The sequence below is a fragment of the Artemia sp. Qi Xiang Cuo genome, chromosome 14 (genome assembly GCF_049724085.1).
Source record: "Artemia sp. Qi Xiang Cuo chromosome 14, ASM4972408v1, whole genome shotgun sequence".
NCBI lineage: Eukaryota > Metazoa > Arthropoda > Branchiopoda > Anostraca > Artemiidae > Artemia > Artemia sp. Qi Xiang Cuo.
In genome coordinates this window covers 31,504,953-31,524,606 of record NC_142807.1, presented here as the reverse complement: position 1 = coordinate 31,524,606, position 19,654 = coordinate 31,504,953, and the positions used below count along the sequence as shown (strand labels likewise).

General features: G+C 35.8%; 1 protein-coding gene across 1 annotated transcript in view; it reads right to left on the bottom strand.

The window, feature by feature from the left end:
* The window catches only part of LOC148944366 (uncharacterized), a 469,003-nt gene that overhangs the window by 364,916 nt on the left and 84,433 nt on the right, over positions 1-19,654 (bottom strand). Inside the window, exons 6-7 of the mRNA XM_089099911.1 lie at positions 1,883-2,004; positions 1,360-1,499 (exon numbers count right to left, since the gene is read on the bottom strand). Coding sequence (XP_088956037.1) covers positions 1,360-1,499; positions 1,883-2,004 — 262 coding nt within the window. The remainder of the gene's footprint in view (positions 1-1,359; positions 1,500-1,882; positions 2,005-19,654) is intronic.

Below are 19,654 nucleotides of genomic sequence, written 5' to 3'. Positions count from 1 at the left end.
TAATGAAACTTATAAGTAAAATAAAGGTCTCTGTCTTCATCTTATTCATTTTTTGTTCTATGATGAATCTTCAATATATTTTACTTTTGCAATTAAGGCATTATATAGCCTATGTACATCTGTGGTCATTAGGTATACCCGTTCAAGACTGTCTCTGATATAACTGTAAAATTCTACCTACCGAAGAGGAAAAGACAGACTATTGACCGTATAACAAGGTGTATCATATTCTAACCATAAGGGTACTCTTGGTTCCATTTCACCTCTGCTAGCACGGTTAAGTTCCAATAGAGTAAAGACATCCATTACTAAAAATATGCAAAGAACAAGATCAATGCCTTTAATGTTATCGCTCTGATAATATCCCCTAAACTATTACAGTGGACTCGAGGACAAACCATTGCGTATACTTTATTTCCAAGAACCTAATATTTGGAATGATTTTTGATACAGGTGTCTAATGCACTATTCCTTTGGGGAAATCTCTGATCGTGTGTTTAATTCTTACAGCGGACAAAAATCTTTGATGATGGCTTATAAAGGTTCCCTGAATCAAAATACATCTTTCGTAAGTGGTTTGGGGAATGCCTTGATGAAACATCTCGAGGGAAAAAACGCCTTGAAGAAAAAATATTTCCCAAAGCAAATGTCTTGAAGAAGAAAAAATATATCGAAACAAAAAGAAATCTTGAACAAAGATAAATTTTGAAGAAAAGAACGCATTGAAGAAAAATCATGAAGAAAAAGAAAACTCGAATAAAAAACAGCTTTAAGAAAAAAAACTTTTAGAAAAATAAAATCTAGAAGAAAAACACACCTTGAGGAAAATTAAATCTTGAAGAAATTTCTAAGAAAAATTCACGTTGAAGAAAAAAGATCTTGAAGAAAAAGAAATTTCGAAAAGAAAAAAAACACCTTGAAAAAAATAGCATTACTAAAAGTGTTACGTAACACACAAGTGTGCGCAATACGTCATCCTCAGTTATAAGCGGAAGTTCACCACTTGGTTAGCAGCCCTGGGCCCTAGAAACATAGGTAAACAATAATATCTCCCTATAGTATTGCGTAACAAACAGGTGCACGTAATCAATACCAACGTCTTGAAGAACTTAAAAAAAAGTAATCGGACCGGAATTCCAAGGGATATGGATCTGCTTGAGCCTACACTAAAAAGCCTATGAAAAAGTCTACACTACTATTTCAATCTCTTCCTTCTTGAGATTTACACCAATTTTTGCTCTTGAAATATAATTTCAGAACAAAAGTCTTGGACGTTTTTAAGGATAAAGGGGACTGCCTAGTGATATGCCAATAGTACTGATATATGTAACTGATGATAGAATAAAAACAGAGACTCACCGATAAGATTGTCAAGGAATTTGACCGGGTTTCTGTGTCTGAAGTGTCAGTACTATCGTTTGAGAGACTTCTCTGTGAGGTGATGGTTTTTGTATGCTCTAGCACTAGCTGTTGATTTTCATCATAGTGCGTCTGAATCGCTGAAAAGATTTTAGTAAAAATTTTAGTAAAATATTATTAATACATTAAGAAAAATAATTTTTTTAATGAAACAAATAATCCACTTTTTACTTTTCATAAACATGAGGCAACAGCATAATGACAACCAAATGATTGCTTTTGATACATTTCAGAAATTGTTCTAGCCGTCAAAAGAATATTTACAGGCAAATATATACATTAATTTGTTTTGTATATGTTATGTTAATTAATTTGGCCCGGCATTCACTTCTTATAAGAAAGACTACGAATGCTAAAGATTCACCCCTTCTTTGCAGTGAACCGAAATAGATGGGCTAAGGGAAAAAAAATGGTCGAAACCGAAGTGTTGCTACCACAAAACACCTGCAATAAGAAAACTTACTTGCTTTGCGATTGTGTCTTGAATTTTGTGGTGAGTAGATCTTCATTGCAGTCTGCAGACCTTCTCTACTTTGCTGTCTCTGCAGCCTTGACCTTCTCTTAGCTCGACTGCTATTATATACCCTGAAAAAAAACAAGAATACTAGGAAGTTTGTAGTATTACAGATTTTTGTGATTAAAAATATGAACAAAATGATGAAAGTACCAATGTTTTGATTGGTGCATCGTATATTCTAATATTTTTATTTTTAAGTCCAAGATACCTCAATTTCTATTTGAAATAATCCGAAAAATATGATTCAAAATCGGTTGGTTTCTGGCTAACACAACCATTTAGGTTCGTCACGATTAAACAAGAATTTAAAAATGGTAAAGACAAAATATTTCGGTATCGTAATACTTATTTTTTTTTTATACGAGACAACTTACACCCCACCAATTCTGGGTTATACCCTGTCTCGATTCCAACGTAGCAATAGTAAAAATTTACTGTATTGTTAGATAATAACAAAACTATGTTATTATGGAGATTAGCAACCATCCCATTCAGCTTAGGATAGAATAGAAATTGCAAAGAAAGACAGCACGGTCCAAAAAAAGCAAATAGCTTAGTACCTACTCTTGCAGTATATTATCTCATAGAAGGGGTCTTCGGAGATATCAAAAATCTAATATCCCTAGGAGTGAATTCTATAACGGTGAAGTTTGCCAAAGTGTATAGGCCAACTTATTAAAAAAACAAGACACGTGAAATTGATTTTTCAGGAAACTTTTTAGAAAACAGATAGCTTTCAAACGCTTATACCAAATATGAGGGACCGAAACTGGGCACCAAGATAACGTACTCATTGTACCAGAGACAAACGAAAACAAATTTTCTTGCGCACGTTTCCACAAAAAGTTTGAGAAATTGTGGTCCAATATGAAAAACCCAATTTGGCATTTCAATTCCCACTTAATGATGAATTATATAGTTCTTCTGTAAAAATAAAGAGAAATAAAAGAGAGTTAAAAGATGCAAAGTGAAATTACAGTTAAAAATTCAATTCCCATTTAGTGAACATTTATCTAATGCCACGGCAAAAGAAAACAAAACTAAGACAGAGAAAAGAAATATAAAACGGGACTACAATAAAGAAATGTGGTCGAGGTCGAAGATGGCGGACACTGAAGTCAAGGATATGAAAAATATAATTAAACATCGGTTAGGTCCTACCTATCTTAGCCATTTATGTACGTCACAATTAAAGATTTTTGATAATTGGCTTTATCTTTCCTTTTTTTCTTGAAGAAAAATTTTAGAGTGCTAAAGACATAAAATATTTAGCTATCACAATACATTTTTCTTAGGCAATAAAACACAACTTGCACCCCACCATTGTTAGGCAATACTCTGTAAGTAGAAAGGGGGGTCTGACTCCGGAACGTACCACGTGGTTTATAGTTTTCTCAGTGATAATAAAAAAACAGGAATTTTCTCACTTGAAAAAACATGAATTTTCTCAGTTTGATGGATGTTTTCTTGGACGGTTATGGGTGCTGGTCTATTTATTTGATGTTTTTTCATGGAGGTCAACAGTAATTTATGTCTGTTTTATGGTTTTTGTCCGTGAGAATGAAAAAACAGGAACTTTCTTACATTTATGGATGTCAACAGCAATTTATGTCTGTTTTATGGTTCATTGTCAGTGAGAATGGAAAAACAGGAACTTTCTCACATTTATGGATGTCAACAGCAATTTATGTCTGTTTTATGGTTTTTGTCAGTAAGAATGTACATGCTCAACGCGAATGTTATGAGTTTCCAGGAAACAATTAGATCACGTGTTTCCTTCTCAGCCAATCAGCGAATCGGTTACATCCCCCTTCTCAGCCAATCAGAGGGCTGGTTAAATATTAGCGGTGGAGGGAATATAAGGAAAGGGTTTTTTGCTAAAGTTTTATTAGTCTGTGAATAGAATTCAAAGGAGTGAGAAAAAGAACAGTTTGACTTTACTCATTTGGATATATATTTGTGTTGATGGCGATGAGTGGAATGTTTACCCTATTAGAAGTTGATAGTGGAGTTGATGATAATAATACAAGAGCACCAAACATTGTGGTGGAAATCACGAAAGGATCACGTCTATGTCTGGAATGGGATGCAGTATATGCAAGATATGTGATATCCTTCAGCAAATTTAAAATAGAGGATCAATTATGTTTCGCCGCTAAAGTTGATATAGCCCATGTGAATAGACTTCAATGTGCTTTAAGTGCAGTGGTGAAACATATTGAAGACAATAAACAGTATCGCTAATTGTATATGCTCTATATTATTGGTGTTGTTGTAATTATTCAATAAAATTGTTTTGAAATCGAAAATGTTCTCTTTCTTTTTTGGTTAGGTTAGGTTAGGGCTAATGAATCAGGGTCAGTCTAGAGTCAGCAGTCGGAGTGAAAGGATTGAAAAATGAATAAATTTGAGAAAGAGAGAATTAGATCAAATCTAGTGTTTATGGAAAAACATTTGATTTTGGATGATGATTTTCTCGAGTTATCTCTTAAACGCAGGATATTCTCTTGTCAGGGAACACTTGACAATATAATGAGGAGTGATTCTCCCCCATTGGACTATTGTATGAAACTTTTAAAATGTGACTCAAGTGCTTATAGTCAATTTATTGATATATTAATTGGAACAAAGCAGAATCATATTGTGGATATACTTTTGAAAACATTGCCAATGGATTCAATGTAGATGACTCCTCCTTCGAAAGAGGTAACGTTACAGAGCTACTCCTCTCCCCCATTTCCCCTCGAGGACGATCAGTTTCGTTTTAGCTGTGAGTGAGTTGACATCGGAAACCAAAAATGTTCTATATATGTCCATTGTGCATGTACACTCTTGGCAGTTGGACTCAGTGTGAGAATTGTACAATTATAGATGACTATAGTGAAAAGTGTAAATTATTTAATCCTTGTAAATTACATAGAGGCTATGCAGTACAAATGAAAGGATGTAATTCATGTCTTGAAGAGGTGTGTGACTCTCACCCTAGAGGGCACCTGTGCTCCAATTGTCACTATGATAAATGTGATCAGTGGGAGAATACTTACCCCGCTATGATTGGAAAGAATCCCAAACTTGATTTTAGTTTATTTCTACGAGATTGGTATCGTCGTGGATTTAAATTATTCTGGGAAGAGGAATCTGGTCTACGATTCAACTGTAGGGTAACAAGACAATTTGGTTTCTACGTCATCGTTGTGATGACACTGCCTACTATGACTATAAACCAAGTGATTTTATTTGGCAGTTACCGAATGTGATTCACAATTTGAAAACATTGTATGTGATATTGCTTCAAATAGACAGATTGAAACTCGTGAATTTCATAATATGAATACAAATAGTATCATTGACTATACAAAGAGATATGACAAGAGGGAAGTTACATTGTACTGTAGAAAATGTGACCCTGACTTTGCAGTCAATCAAGATCAATATACAGTGAATCCAAATGATTTACCAGCATTAGTGGTTCACCACAGTTGCCTATACATCGATGAAGAAATCTAAAGTGAAGATTTAAAGACATTGTTGCATATATATGCATTTTAGTAATAAACAAATTCGCATACAATTTTTAAGTACTTTACTCTTAGGGCACTGAAATCAATACTATATAGGTTTGAGAGGATATTTTCCACTAAAAAGTCATTCAGACGTGTATTGTCAACATAAATGTGGAGAAACTGCTTGTAAGTATATCCGCGACATCGAAACACAAAATATAGTAGTGCATGGAAGCCGCAGCTTTTAGTCGTTAGATCCTGAACCCTCTTCCGATTTTGAATAATAGTTTTCCCACTGCTCTCAATATAGTTGCTGATGTGAGGCGTGTAGAATGTATAGGGTAGACCAAGAGGATCAAAAAATTCAATCGTCTTCATTGTTTGAAAGATGCACAGCCAATGACCCGTCAGCACAGTCGACGGACTGCTACTAACAATAATCAAGATATCGTTGACTCTTTGAATTTTTCCAAGAAAGTCCGAGGGCAGACAATTGGATTTGTAGTGGTACATGTAGGGGTCCATATTAAATACATTGATTATTTGACTGGTGTTCATGGCGCCAAGTCTAGTAGAACACTGCCTTCGGGAGTGATTTCCCAATAGGTTTCATATTGATTTAGTGAGATTAGTGCAATACTCTCTGCCAATGGGTCGGCAAATGTACACTCTAAACGCACACTCCCCGTACGTACTATACTCATATCCTGTGTACCAGACAAATGCAGTACAATGATACCATGTGTTTTAGCAAACATATCTTCGGTTATACCATTTTCAAATAGTTGCGAGTCATGATCTAGGGTTTGCATGGTCAACTCGTACAATGTTCTATAGGATTTATCAAAAGATAGATTGTAGAGTGGGATGCCGTTTACTTTGCACACAAGAGATGAAAGTCCAAACATCTCGAATTTATGTGGGCATTCAGTCCATGTTCCTATTGCACTGGCGCTTTTTACAAATGCCAAAGCAAGTTTTGACGGAATTTTACCATTGATAAAGCATGAATCGGTGAAGGTGCGTGAGCCCATTGCAATATGACGTTCATTGGTGATTGTATGAGGACCAAGTAGTTTAATATTATTTCCATTGGCTCTCAGTTTTTCCACTGCCAAAGCAACGGAACTCATGACCTTTTGTTTGCGTACATGAAGTACTGCCGAGGTGAGGGAGAGACTTATATCAGGATTGACATCAAGTTCTTTTCTCAATATGAAATTGTAGGGTGCAAGCGTTGGTTTTATATTCACTTTAACATTGGGTGGCAGCCATTGGGGTATATTAAATATTTCATGACATATTTTTCTAACTAGATGTAATTCACTAGTTGTAGCATTTTTAAGTGCATCTGTACTATCAGTATTAGTAATATATTCATATCCGTTGGAGTTGCCTCTCAATTCCTTGTATGACTTGGGTGTCATCAACATGAATTGCATATAGCTTGTATAATTCGAGAGATTGTTGCTTGTGCTCACCAGCGTGCCATTGATTTAGACACTAATTTGACGAAATAAATTATGTAATACACAATTTTCATAGGATATTCTATCGGCCCGAATTGGCTTTGCATTATCAGTTTTCCGGAATTTCATTTGTAAATCTATAAATGTTGAATACATTTCCATCAAGTAGTCTTCATTAGAATAAATTTGAAAGTGGATATTATCGGAGAGGGGTTGTTGTGGATAAAATTGTTCATAGTATCCATGCTTGACACTCACATGAACATTTTCAGCATTGAATAGATTCAATGAGGCGGTGATTGAAGGTTGAGAATCCTTATGCGGTAGGTAGGACATTTTAGGAGAAGAAATCTAGTTTCGATCTAACAATTTTCTTCCTGGGACTTCTTCTTCTGCTTACAGCACGTGTCGGCCTTTTCCTTCTTTTCTTTGACAAGAGGGATGATGTCTTTCGTTTTCGACCTGAGTGGAGACTGATGAGTGATGCATTGTTTCTTGACCTTTTTAAGCCTTTACCATTTTGTTTTAATCTCTCGCCAAGGGTTCGCGCACTGGACCTAAGATTTTCCGTAGCACTTTTTATAAAATCCTTGCCAGAGTCCCAATCGTATAGTGTAGAGGATGCAAAATCTGTCGCAACCGGTACAAGATATTTTCTAGCCAGTGGTAGTGAAGAGCGAAAGAGCTTAGCAAACCAACTGCCAAGACCGTAGCCAGACATTGACGTGTGACCTTTGTAATAGGCCATTCCATTGCCCTGTTGTCTTGGGCCAAGAGTATTAACATAGCAGTCAATATCAGGACAAGTGAATACCACTTTTTTATTAGACATCTTGCTTTTGAACGATGGGTCCAAATGGCATGTAATCACAGCCAAACCTTTTGAAATTCCTATGGGATCGCCCAATTCAGTTCGTAGTGTTAACTGACAGAGTTCCAAATAGGAAGTGTTTACGGGAATATACTGAAGATGCTTTATATTGTAGTGGTGAATATGTTCTTGATTGGTTTTTCGTTCAAGAACTCGTAGGAGGGGAACATTTGAATTACCAACCCGAAATGTTTCCACAAATGAAGCATAGAGAAATATACAGGTGTCCGTGGAGAAGGCAGGCGGATAGTCAGCAAAAATGAAATTAGTGTTTCCGGCACTTTTACCATTGATTATATTGAGCTTAAAGCCAAGAATATCCTTTAGATTATCATTGATAATAACCTTTTCACGGGCAATAGGTGAACTAATGTAGATCCTACCCTCCTCCTTTGAATAGTTGAAATGAAAAGCTCACTTTTTACGATCGGAATTTCTTTTATTTATAGAACGAAATAAATCATTCATACAGGAGAGCTCCTCGTAGGTAATTCAATGTATGGATAATCCATCAAATTGATTTGTTGAATTTGTTCTTGATCACCTGTTCGTGGCGGCCAATGACAGAGTCTAATTTTTATGCCATATTTACAATTTTTTCTCAGGATGCCCTAGTTATTTTCGAGAATACTGTCGACAAAGCCACTTCGTACATTCTATTGTCTTTGAATTTGATGGTGGGGGAGAGTTTCGTCCAAAAATCACTTGATCTATTCAAGTCATTGTAGAGAGGATCGGAAACATTGGACATGAAAGTCACATAGAAATCATTGGGCACTGTCAATGTCGTCAGCACTGACCCAAGAATCAAAATCTGAGTTGTATCCTAGCAAGCGAACAAGCAACTGTCTCTTGCCCCTACGAGTATGACTCTTTAATATCTTTTCAATTTGATAAATTTCACTAGTGTTTCTAACTTTTTGCAGTTCATATTGATAAAAACCGCCGAGAATCTCATCATCTTTGGTGTCTCGCAGTAGATATGTCGTGGGCTCACACACACACACACACACACACACACACACACACACACACACACACACACACACACACACACACACACACACACACACACACACACACACACACACACACACACACACACACACACACACACACACACACACACACACACACACACACACACACACACACACACACACACACACACACACACACACACACACACACACACACACACACACACACACACACACACACACACACACACACACACACACACACACACACACACACACACACACACACACACACACACACACACACACACACACACACACACACACACACACACACACACACACACACACACACACACACACACACACACACACACACACACACACACACACACACACACACACACACACACACACACACACACACACACACACACACACACACACACACACACACACACACACACACACACACACACACACACACACACACACACACACACACACACACACACACACACACACACACACACACACACACACACACACACACACACACACACACACACACACACACACACACACACACACACACACACACACACACACACACACACACACACACACACACACACACACACACACACACACACACACACACACACACACACACACACACACACACACACACACACACACACACACACACACACACACACACACACACACACACACACACACACACACACACACACACACACACACACACACACACACACACACACACACACACACACACACACACACACACACACACACACACACACACACACACACACACACACACACACACACACACACACACACACACACACACACACACACACACACACACACACACACACACACACACACACACACACACACACACACACACACACACACACACACACACACACACACACACACACACACACACACACACACACACACACACAATTGGCAATTGGCCCATTATAATTAAAAACTAAATGTCACTCTAAAAATAACTAAAACGGCATTTTGTTAATTGGTTGCCAATAAGACACCACAGCAATATAGCGACAACGACTGGGGGTATTAAGATAAAACTTTTGGGGATACAACTAGTACTACTACTGTTCTTACAATTTGAATAAAGAAAAAGAGTGTAGGTGTATCCAAGTTACCAAAGAGCATAGATAGAATCTTTTGGGAATTATATTAAGTTTTATTTTTCAGGTCAACTTCAGAAGCTATAAAATTAAATTATAAAAATACTGTTTGTGTCGGATTAAAAATTGTTGAAAATGTTTCTCCAACTTACTAATAGCACCCCTTAATATGAATTCTTATACAAGAAAACTGAAAAGATCTACAATATCTTTGTTTTCCACGAAAATACCTATGCCAATAAAAAACGAACAGAAAGTAATTGAAAAAGCTTCTCCCACAAGACGGTTTTTTAAAACAAAAGATAAGACCTCTGTTAAGCTAAGAATGAGAAAAAATACAAGTCAAATAATCTTCAAAGCGTTAAACTACCACAAATCACTATCAATGAATAAATGAAACTCAAAACCAACAGAAATTACAATAAATAGCCGATTCAAACTCATAACAATCAAAAATTAACATAAGTAGGGCTGATAACCCCTATGCTTTCTCAAGACAAGAACATAATTTGCGCTTCAATGAAAACAAAATAAGCTTTAAATGTTTTCACCTTTCTTACTTTCATAAATAAAAAATTATTAAAACCTTAACAAAGAAATGTCATAATATGGTAATTTAACTAACAATCCACGGTTATTTGTTTGCTTGATTTTTTCAGTAAAGGTCAAATTGCTCTGGTCTTGAGAAGGCATAGGGGCTATCAGCCCTACACATGTTAATATCTGCTCGTTTTGAGTTTGACTCGGCTATTCATAATTAACTAAAAAAAACTTTTTCCACAAAATAAGTTTTTCAAAAAAAGTAAAGAACTCCATTAAACCAAAAATGAACAAAAATAGAATCAAATAATCTACCAAGCATATAACTACCACAAATCACTAAATAAATGAAATCCAAAACAAACAGAAATTAAAATAAGTTACAGAGTTAAATTGAAAACGAGCAGAAATTAATATGAGTAGGGTTCTAAACCCCTATGCTTTCTAAATGCCAGAATATAATTTGTACTTACGGAAGAAAATTCAAATGAATTTACTGACAAAAATATGCATTGTCAGTTTAATATACATTCAAGAATGTGCTTTGTCAGTTTAATATACATGTGCTGATATTTATTCCTTAAAATCTTAATTAATTTTTATTTCTTAAAGTTATAAAAATGAAAACGTTTGAAATTACAGAGTCAAACTGAGCAGAAATTAATATGAGTAAGGTTATAAACCCCTATGCTTTCTAAAAGCCAGAATATAATTTGTACTTTACGGAAAAAATTCAAGTGATTTTACTGACAAAAATGTGCATTATCAGTTGAATATACATGGGCTGATATTTATTCCTTAAAATCTTAATTAATTTTTGATGTCTTAAATTTATAAAAATGAAAACATTTAAAAGAATTTTTTAAGTAAATTTCAAAGAATTTACTGACAAAAATGTGCTTTGTCAGTTTAATATACATGTGCTGATATTTATTCCTTACAATCTTAATTAATTTTTATTTCTTAAAGTTATAAAAATGAAAACGTTTGAAATTACAGAGTCAAACTGAGCAGAAATTAATATGAGTAAGATTCTAAACCCCTATGCTTTCTAAAAGCCAGAATATAATTTGTACTTTACGGAAAAAATTCAAATGATTTTACTGACAAAAATGTGCATTATCAGTTGAATATACATGGGCTGATATTTATTCCTTAAAATCTGAATTAATTTTTTATATCTTAAATTTATAAAAATGAAAACATTTAAAAGAATTTTGTAAGTAAATTTAAATGAATTTACTGACAAAAATATGCTTTGTCAGTTTAATATACATGTGCTGATATTTATTCCTTAAAATCTTAATTAATTTTTATTTCTTAAAGTTATAAAAATGAAAAAATTTGAAATTACAGAGTCAAACTGAAAATGAGCAGAAATTAATATGAGTAAGGCTCTAAACCCCTAAACTTTCTGAAAGCCAGAATATAATTTGTACTTCACGGACAAAATTCAAATGAATTTACTGACAAAAATGTGCATTGTCAGTTGAATATACATGGACTGATATTTATTCCTTAAAATCTTAATTAATTTTTTATTTCTTAAACTTATAAAAGTGAAAACATTTAAAAGAATTTTTTCAGTAAAGTACAAATTATATTCTGTCTTTTAGAAAGCATAGGGGTTTTGAATACTACTCATATGAATTTCTGCTCGTTTTGAGTTTGACTCTGTTATTTATTTTAATTTCTGTTTATTTTGGGTTTTATTTATTTATTGATAATGATTGATGGTAGTTATATAATAGGTAGCTTATTTGATTTTATTTTGGTTCATTTTTGGTTTAATTGAGTTCTTACTTTTTTTGAAAAGCTCATTTTTTAGAAAAAGTTTTTTTAATTAATTTCTGTTCGTTTTATATTGACTCGTTTTATATTGACGAAGTCTTTTTCAGGGAAAAAGACTAAGCCTCTTCTAAAGTTAAAAAACCATCCATTCCATAAAAAATTTAAATAACCCCAGGGCATTACTTACAACCCTTGCCCCTAATCTCTTGGATTTGTTTCATCCCCAAATGCCTTGTTATATGATATTTAGACTATTTTGAATAGAATGGCTATCTCAAAATTTCTAATAGATACATATCTAAAAATTAAGACGTGTGTTTGTGTTGGAGGAGGGGGGTGGCTACCCCCCGATCACTTTGACTCTTATAAAGAGCACTAGAGCGTCTAATTTCCAATCCAATGAGCTCCTTCAAAATTTATAAGACCATGCTTTCTATAAGAACCTTATATGCCCCCAGGGCATAACTTACAATTCTTATCCAGAGGCTTTGGGGGATTTTCTGTCCTCAAAGACATAATTTCCGGATCTTTCAGATATATTGAACAAAATGGCTATCTAAAACTTTTGATTGGAAGTGTTTGATAAGCGGGGGGGGGGTGTATTTTCCCTCTGATCACTTTCAACTAATAAAAAAGGCACTAGTCGTCTCAATCTCTAATCGAATGAGCCCTTTTTGTAGCTTCTGCGACAAAAATTTCTATAAAAACCTTATATGCCCCAAAGGCATAACTTACGGCCCTTGTCCTGAAGGCTATGGGGGGAGGGTTGGTATCCTCAAAGACATAATTTTCAGACCTTTCATCTCCGTTGAACAAAATGGCCATATCAAAATGTTGCTTGCAAATGACGGGCGTGGGGGGGGGGGGGTAATTCTCTCTCCAATTACTTTCGACTATTAAAATGGACAATAGCCCTCTGAAGTTTCAATCGAATGGGCCCTGTTTGAACTTTTTACAACAACGCTTTCTATAAAAACCTTATATGCCCCAGGGCATAACTTACAACCTTAGCCCTGAGAGCTGTGGGGGAGGGGGCTTGTCATACTCAAAGACATAATTTCAGACGTTTTAACTACGTCCAACATAATGGCTATATCAATATGTTGATCGGAAGTGTTTAGGGAAATAATGGGCGTGGGGGGGGGGAATTCTCCCTCCGATTACTTTTGACCATTAATAAAGGCACTACCCATCTTAATTCCCAGTTGAATGAGAGCTTTTTGAAGTTCCTACCACAACGCTTTCTATAGAAACCTTATATGCCACCAGGGCATAATTTAAAGCCTTTGCCCTAGGGGCTGTGAGGGGATTGTCGTCCTCAAAGACATAATTTCCGGACCTTTCAACTACGGTGAATAAAATAGCTGTCTCAAACTTTTGATTGAATGTGTTCGGGGAAATGGTGGGTGAGATAGGTGGGTTAATTTCCCTCTAATCACTTTCAACTATTAAAAAGGGCACTAGCCCTTTCAATTTCCAATCAAATAACCTCTTTTTAAACTTCTACGACAATACTTTCTATAAGAATTTACAACCCTTGCCCTAATACTTACAACCCTTGCCCTAAGGGATGTGGGGGGGGGGATTTTCATCCTAAAAGAACTAATTTCCAGAACTTAAAACTACGTTGAACAAACTGGTTCAACGTAGATCTCAAACTTTTGATTAAATGTGTTCGGTAAGTTGTGGGTGTGAGAGGTGGGGTGAGTTTCCCTTCAATCACTTTCGAGTATTAGAAACGACACTAGGCCTTTCAGTTTTCAATTGAATGAGCCCTTTTGATGTTTCTATAACAACGCTTTTTATTAAACCTTATATGTCCCCAGGGAATTACTTACAACCCTTGCCCTGAGGGCTGTGGGAGGTTGTCATCCTCAAAGACCTAATTTCTGGGACTTTCAACTACGTTGAACAAATGGCTATCTCAAAATTTTGATTGGATGTGTTTGAGGAAATAGTGGTTGTGAGAGAAGGGTTAGTTGCCGTCCTATCACTTTCTACTATTAAAAAGGGCACTAGCCCTTACAATTTCCAATTTAATGAGCCCTTTTTTAAGTTTTACGACAATGGTTTCTATAAAAAACTGATATGCCCCCGGGCATAACTTATAATCTTACCTTGAGGGCTACGGGGGCGGGATTGTCATCCTCTAAGACTCAATTTCCAGAACTTTCAACTACGTTGAATAAATTAGCTATCTCAAAATTTTGGTTGGATGTGTTTGCGGAAATGGTGGGCGTGAAAGGGTGGTTAGCTGCCTTCCAATCACTTTCGACTTTTATTTCCAATTAATTAAAAGAAATATTTCCAAAAAATAAGTTTTTCAAACAAAAGTAGAGCTCCATTAAATAAAAATGATCAAAAATAAAATCAAATAATCTACCAAGCGTGAAACTACCACAAATCACCAGCGACAAATAAATGAAACCCAAAACTAACAGAAATTACAATAAATAACCGAATCAAACTCAAAACGAGCAGAAATTATCATAAGTTGGGCGCAAAACCCCTATGCCTTCCCAAGGCCAGAACAAAATTTGCACTTTACTGAAAAAAAATAAATGTTTTTACCTCTATAACTTTGATCAATCAAATAATATTAAGATTTTGATTACTAAATATCAGTATATGTATATTAAACTGGCAATACACATTCATTTGTATTTTTTCAGTAAATTGCAAATTATGTTCTGGCCTTGGGAAGGCAAAGGGGTTTCGGGCCCAACTTATGTTAATTTCTGCTCGTTTTGAGTTTGACTCGGTTATTTATTGTAATTTCTCTTCTTTTCGGGTTTCATTTATTTATCGATGCTGATTTGTGATAGTTTCACGCTTGGTAGATTATTTGATTTTCTTTTTGCTAATTTTTTGTTTAATGAAGTTCTTTACTTTTCTTTGAAACACATATTTTGTGGAAAAAGTTTTTTTTTACTTAATTTCTGTTCGATTTATATTGACATAGTCTTTTCAGAGAAAAAGAAAATAATGCTTTAAATCTTTTCGTTTTTTTAAGAATTTATATTTTGGCCTGCTATTTGTATGATGGAGAAAAATTTTCAGCAATTTTTAACAACATACACCCTCTTAAAAATCTGTACACAAATAGTAGTGTTTAGCTTAGTTTCATACCTCATCTAGTTGACCTGAAATGGAAAACTTGATACCATTCACAAATAAATCTGTTTACTTTCTTTGATAGCTTGGATACACTTACGCTAATTTGATTTGGTTAAATTTTAAGAGCAGAAGCAGCCCCGAAAGTTTGAAAATAATACACTCAGTCATTCTTTGCATACTGCTGAGATTCCTTATTGGGAATTAGCATTAACATAATGCATTTCTATTTACTCTTACGGCAACATTTAGTTTTTAAACATAATGTCAAATGGGAGGTTGGGCGAGGAAGGGGGCCTAGTTTCCCTCCAATCACCTTCGACTATTAAAAAGGACACTAGGCGATTAGATTTCCAAAATCAAATGAGCCCTTTTTGAGTTTCTACGACAACACTTCCTATAAACACCTTATATGTCCTAGGGCATAAATTAAAACTCTTACTCTAAGAATCTAAGGGTGGTTGTGATCCTCTAAGACCTAATTTCCATAACTTTCAACTACGTTAAACAAAATGGCTATCTCAAAACTTTGATTGGATGTGTCTGGAAAATGGTGGGAGTGAGAGGGGCGTTAGTCATTCTCCAATCACTTTCAACTATTAGAAAAGGCACTAGCCCTTTCAATTTCCAATCAAATGAGCCCTTTTGAAGTTTCTATGACAATGCTTACAATAAAAACCCTATATGCCCCCAGGGGATAACTTACAACCCTCGACCTGAGGACTGTTACCGTCCAATCACTTTCAACTATTAAAAGGGCACTAGCCCTCTCAATTTCCAATTTAATGAACCCCTTTTGAAGTTTTTACGACAACTCTATCATTAAAACCTTATATGCCCCTAGGGCATAACTTACAACCTTTGCCCTTTTGACTCTGGGGGGTTTCTCATCCTTAAATACATAATTTCCAGAACTGTCAACTTCGTTGACATCTAAAGTTTGATTGAACGTGTTCAGGGAAATGGTGGGCGTCAGAGGGGGGTTAACTACTCTCCACTCACTTTCGACTCTTAAAAAGGGAAATTTCTATTTCCAATCAAATGAGCCCCATTTGAAATTTTTACAGCAACTTTCTATAGAAACCTTATATGCCCCAGGGCATAACTTACAACCCTTGCACTGAAAGCTCTGACGGGATTATCATCCTAAAAGACCTAAAAGAAACTTTTGACTACATTGAACAAAATGGCTATTTCAAAATTTTTATTGGATGTGTTTGGGGAAATGGTGGGCGTGAGAGAGGGGTTAGTTGCCCTTCATTCACGTTCGACTATTAAAAGGGCACTAGCCCTTTCAATTTTCAAATGAATGAGCCCTTTCGGATGTTTTTATAACATCACTTTCAATAAAAACCTTACATACTCCCAGGGCATAACTTAAAACCCTTGCTCTGAGGGTTGTGGGGGGATGGTTTGTCATCCTTAAAGACCTAATTTCCAAAACTTTCAACTGCGTTGAATAAAATGGCTATCTAAAAATTTCGATTGTATGGGTTTGGGGAAAATTTGGGCGTGAGAGGGAGGGTTAGTTCGCATCAAATCACTTTCTACTATTAAAAAGGGCACTAGCCCTTTGAATTTCTAATCGAATGGGCCCTTTTTCAAGTTTCTACGACAAACATTTCAATAGAAACCTTATATAAGGTGTGGTTGTGATCCTCTAAGACCTAATTTCCATAACTTTCAACTACGTTAAACAAAATGGCTATCTCAAAACTTTGATTGGATGTGTCTGGAAAATAGTGGGTGTGAGAGGGGCGTTAGTCATTCTCCAATCACTTTCAACAATTAGAAAAGGCACTAGCCCTTTCAATTTCCAATCAAATGAGCCCTTTTGAAGTTTCTATGACAATGCTTACAATAAAAACCCTATATGCCCCCAGGGGATAACTTACAACCCTCGACCTGAGGACTGTTACCGTCCAATCACTTTCAACTATTAAAAGGGCACTAGCCCTCTCAATTTCCAATTTAATGAACCCCTTTTGAAGTTTTTACGACAACTCTATCATTAAAACCTTATATGCCCCTAGGGCATAACTTACAACCTTTGCCCTTTTGACTCTGGGGGGTTTGTCATCCTTAAATACATAATTTCCAGAACTTTCAACTACGTTTAACAAAATGCCAATCTCTAAACTTTGACTGAATGTGTTAAGGGAAATGGTGGGCGTGAGAGGGGGGTTAATTACTCTCCACTCACTTTCGACTATTAAAAAGGGCAATTTCTATTTCCAATCAAATGAGCCCCTTTTGAAATTTTTACAGCAACTTTCTATAGAAACCTTATATGCCCCAGGGCATAACTTACAACCCTTGCACTGAAAGCTCTGACGGGATTATCATCCTAAAAGACCTAAAAGAAACTTTTGACTACGTTGAACAAAATAGCTATCTAAAAATTTTGATTGGATGTGTTTGAGGAAATGGTAAGTGTCAGAGGGGGGTTAATTGCCGTTAATTAAAGTTAGACGGTTAAAATTGCCATAACCCTTTTAAATTTCAATTGAATGAGCCCTTTTGGATGTTTTTATAACATCGCTTTCAATAAAAACCATACATACTCCCAGGGCATAACTTAAAACCCTTGCTCTGAGGGTTGTGGGGGGATGGTTTGTCATCCTTAAAGACCTAATTTCCAAAACTTTTAACTGCGTTGAATAAAATGGCTATCTAAAAATTTCGATTGTATGGGTTTGGGGAAAATGTGGGCGTGAAAGGGAGGGTTAGTTCACCTCAAATCACTTTCTACTATTAAAAAGGGCACTAGCCCTTTGAATTTCCAATCGAATTTTCAAGTTTTCAAGTTTCTACGACAAACATTTCAATAAAAACCTTATATAACCGTAGGGCATAACATAACCTTGCCCTGAAGACTATGGGGTGAGTGTCCTGTTCAAAGGTATAATTTCCTGAACTTTAAACTGCGTGAGACAAAATGCCTATCTAAAAATTTTGATTGGATATGTTTGGGGAAATGGTGGGCGTCAAAGGGGTATTAGTTGCCTTCCAATCACTTTCGACTATGAAAAAGGGCACTAGCCATTTCAATTTCCAATCGAATGAGCCCTTTTTGAAGTTTCTACGACGAGGTGTTCAGCAAAAACCTTATATGCCCCTAGGGCATAACTTACAACCCTTGCCCTGAGGGCTCTGGGGGAGTGTCCTCCTTAAAAACATAATTTCTATCTGGAAATCCACAACACTGAACGAAATGGCTATCTTTAAATTTTGATTGGATGTCTTTGGAAAAAAGGTGGGTGAGAGAGGGGGGCCAATTGCCCTCAAATCATTTTCAACTATTAAAAAGGGCACTAGACATTTGAATTTCCAATCCAATGAGCCATTTTTCAAGTTTCTACGACAAAGATTTCAATAAAAACTTATATGCCAGTAGGGTGTATCTATGGAATTCCCGGCCTTTATGTTCCTTGGCAGCTTTCCAAGGCAGATTACCAGACTGGTTATTGCTATTTTTTCCAAATGAATATGGAATTATACAAAACCTACCAGACTGCTTTTTCGGCCAACCAGACAGGTTTCTGGGCCAACCAGACAGGTTTCTGGGCTAAAACGGGGATTCTCCATGCGAGTTTGTTTCAACTCCATGTTTTTCAACCAGACAGGTTTCTGGGCCAACTCTAAGTTTCTGGGCCTTTACGTTCCATGGTACCTTTCCATGGCAGATTATTGCTATTGTTGTCAAATGCATATGGAATTATACAAAACCTACCAGACAGCTTTCTTGGTCAACCAGACAGGTTTCTGGGCCAACCAGACAGGTTTCTGGGCTAAAACGGGGATTCCCCACACAAATTTGTTTCAACTCCAAGTTTTTCAACCAGAGTGTTTTTTTCGAGCTGACACCTGTTTTTTAGGCAGCCAATCAGAGAACTGCTTAACAATTCGTCATTGAAATTCCGTATAAAACGTTCATGCACTACAATTTAATATCCATTATGTTTTAACATATCGAACATAGTACACTGAATTTTATTAACTTTGAAAACAATGGATATTTCATTTGGCAATGCGAGTATAATTTACTGAATTTCTTAGATAAAAAGCATGTATTTCCAGAAAAAAAATCTTTTTTCCAGTAAATTCAAATTTCAAGGGGACTTAGCCCCCCCCTACAACAATACAAACCTTAAAATATGATCAGTATATTCGCTAGAAAACGCATTTTACGCTTTTTTTTCCATTATGTAAATAAAATCTTTCCTCCACTGCTATGTTTACAAGTTTTAATTGTTT